The sequence below is a fragment of the Ceraceosorus guamensis genome (genome assembly GCF_003144195.1).
Source record: "Ceraceosorus guamensis strain MCA 4658 unplaced genomic scaffold IE81scaffold_162, whole genome shotgun sequence".
NCBI classification, from domain to species: Eukaryota; Fungi; Basidiomycota; class Exobasidiomycetes; order Ceraceosorales; family Ceraceosoraceae; genus Ceraceosorus; species Ceraceosorus guamensis.
The window spans coordinates 1-1324 of record NW_020290157.1 but is presented as its reverse complement, the minus strand read 5'-3'; the positions used below and the strand labels follow the sequence as shown (position 1 = coordinate 1324).

The 1324-nt window shown below is 53.7% G+C and overlaps 1 protein-coding gene across 1 annotated transcript; it reads right to left on the bottom strand.

Moving 5' to 3' along the window:
- Positions 1–660: 660 nt before the first annotated feature.
- IE81DRAFT_332679 (hypothetical protein) lies at positions 661–1271 on the bottom strand (the record flags this gene model as incomplete). The annotated part of the gene is made up of 1 exon (XM_025515332.1): positions 661–1271. A coding segment is annotated over one exon (611 nt), but the record flags the coding sequence as incomplete, so codon positions are not given.
- Positions 1272–1324: the final 53 nt, after the last annotated feature.

Below are 1324 nucleotides of genomic sequence, written 5' to 3'. Positions count from 1 at the left end.
GGTGAGAAGTAGGGTCTGGGCGCCGGTGGTGGTGGACTCTAGATGGTGCAGAGTGAAAAGTAGGGTCTGGGCGCCGATGGTGGTGAGCCCTAGATGGTACAGGGTGACAAGTAGGGTCAACTCTAGATGGTGCAGGGTGAAAAGTAGGGTCTAGGCACCGGTGGTGGTGGACTCTAGATGGTGCATGCGCGCAAGTAGGGTCAACTCTAGATGTGTTTTGTGCACAAGTAGGGTCAACTTTAGATGTGTTTTGTGCGCATGTAGGGTCAACTCTAGATGTGTTTTGTGCGCAAGTAGGGTCAACTCTAGGTTGAATAGCTGCGCAAGTAGGGTCAGATGTAGGGTCAACAGCCTGCACAAAAAGATTTGTGCACAGTGTGAGCTGGCTGTGGGTGTGCACAGAAAGATTTGTGCACAGTGTGTGGAAGCTTTAGGTGTGCACATAAAGATTTGTGCACAGTGCCCAGGCTTGACAAGTGCACAAGTACAACACACAACATACACAGAAGACAATTGATGAGCATTGGTTGGCTATCCAGCCCCGCCACTAGGAGGCTCTCATCCAGGGACCGGGGGTCATTTACAAGGGAGGGGATGTACAGGGGGGTGTTCAGGGTTCAGGACTATGTACAGTGTGGGTCAGCATTGCTGAGTGGCATCTCAGCTAGTCTCTTTGGGCAGAGGGAGTGCCAACTCATAGTGCTGCAGACCTTCAAAGTAGAAGAGGCCCATGTGCGGTGGCTGAGCTCCATCTGGGTAGACCCTGGTGTGGTATTTGCCATTGTGCAGCATGACCACCAAGGCAGAGGTGTTGTATGTTGCGCACGCAGCAGCCAGCATGACCTCATCACCGTAGGTGCCAGGCTTGGCCATCTCGTCCAGGTAGGCAAGGCGTCCAACATGGTCATCACCTTCTGCTGCAAAGTCAAGCATATCAAGATGCTTGCCAAGGTACTCTATGGCTCTCTTGCGCACTATGAGGTGCTTTTGCTGCGTACCCATGAGGTGCTGAGAGATGGCAGCAAAGAGGCAGTTGCCATCGGTGAGAATGCCACCAGAGATCTCAATGCTGGGCAGGTTTGCGCGCTGCACCTTGTTACCGGTGAAGGAGGAGCAAGGTGTCAGCAGGCCAGCATCAACTGGTGGAGGACTGGTGTCTCTAGGTATGCCAATGCCTCGAGCTCTTGGGCGCTGTGCTGGTCTTGCAGGTGAGGCTGGTGCGGCTGCATGCTTGGACCTCTTTCTCCCTGCAGCAATGGGACCTTCCTCGTCTGAAGCAGCATCTTCTGCAGCATCTTTGTCAGCCTGTCTCCTCGACAAGTCT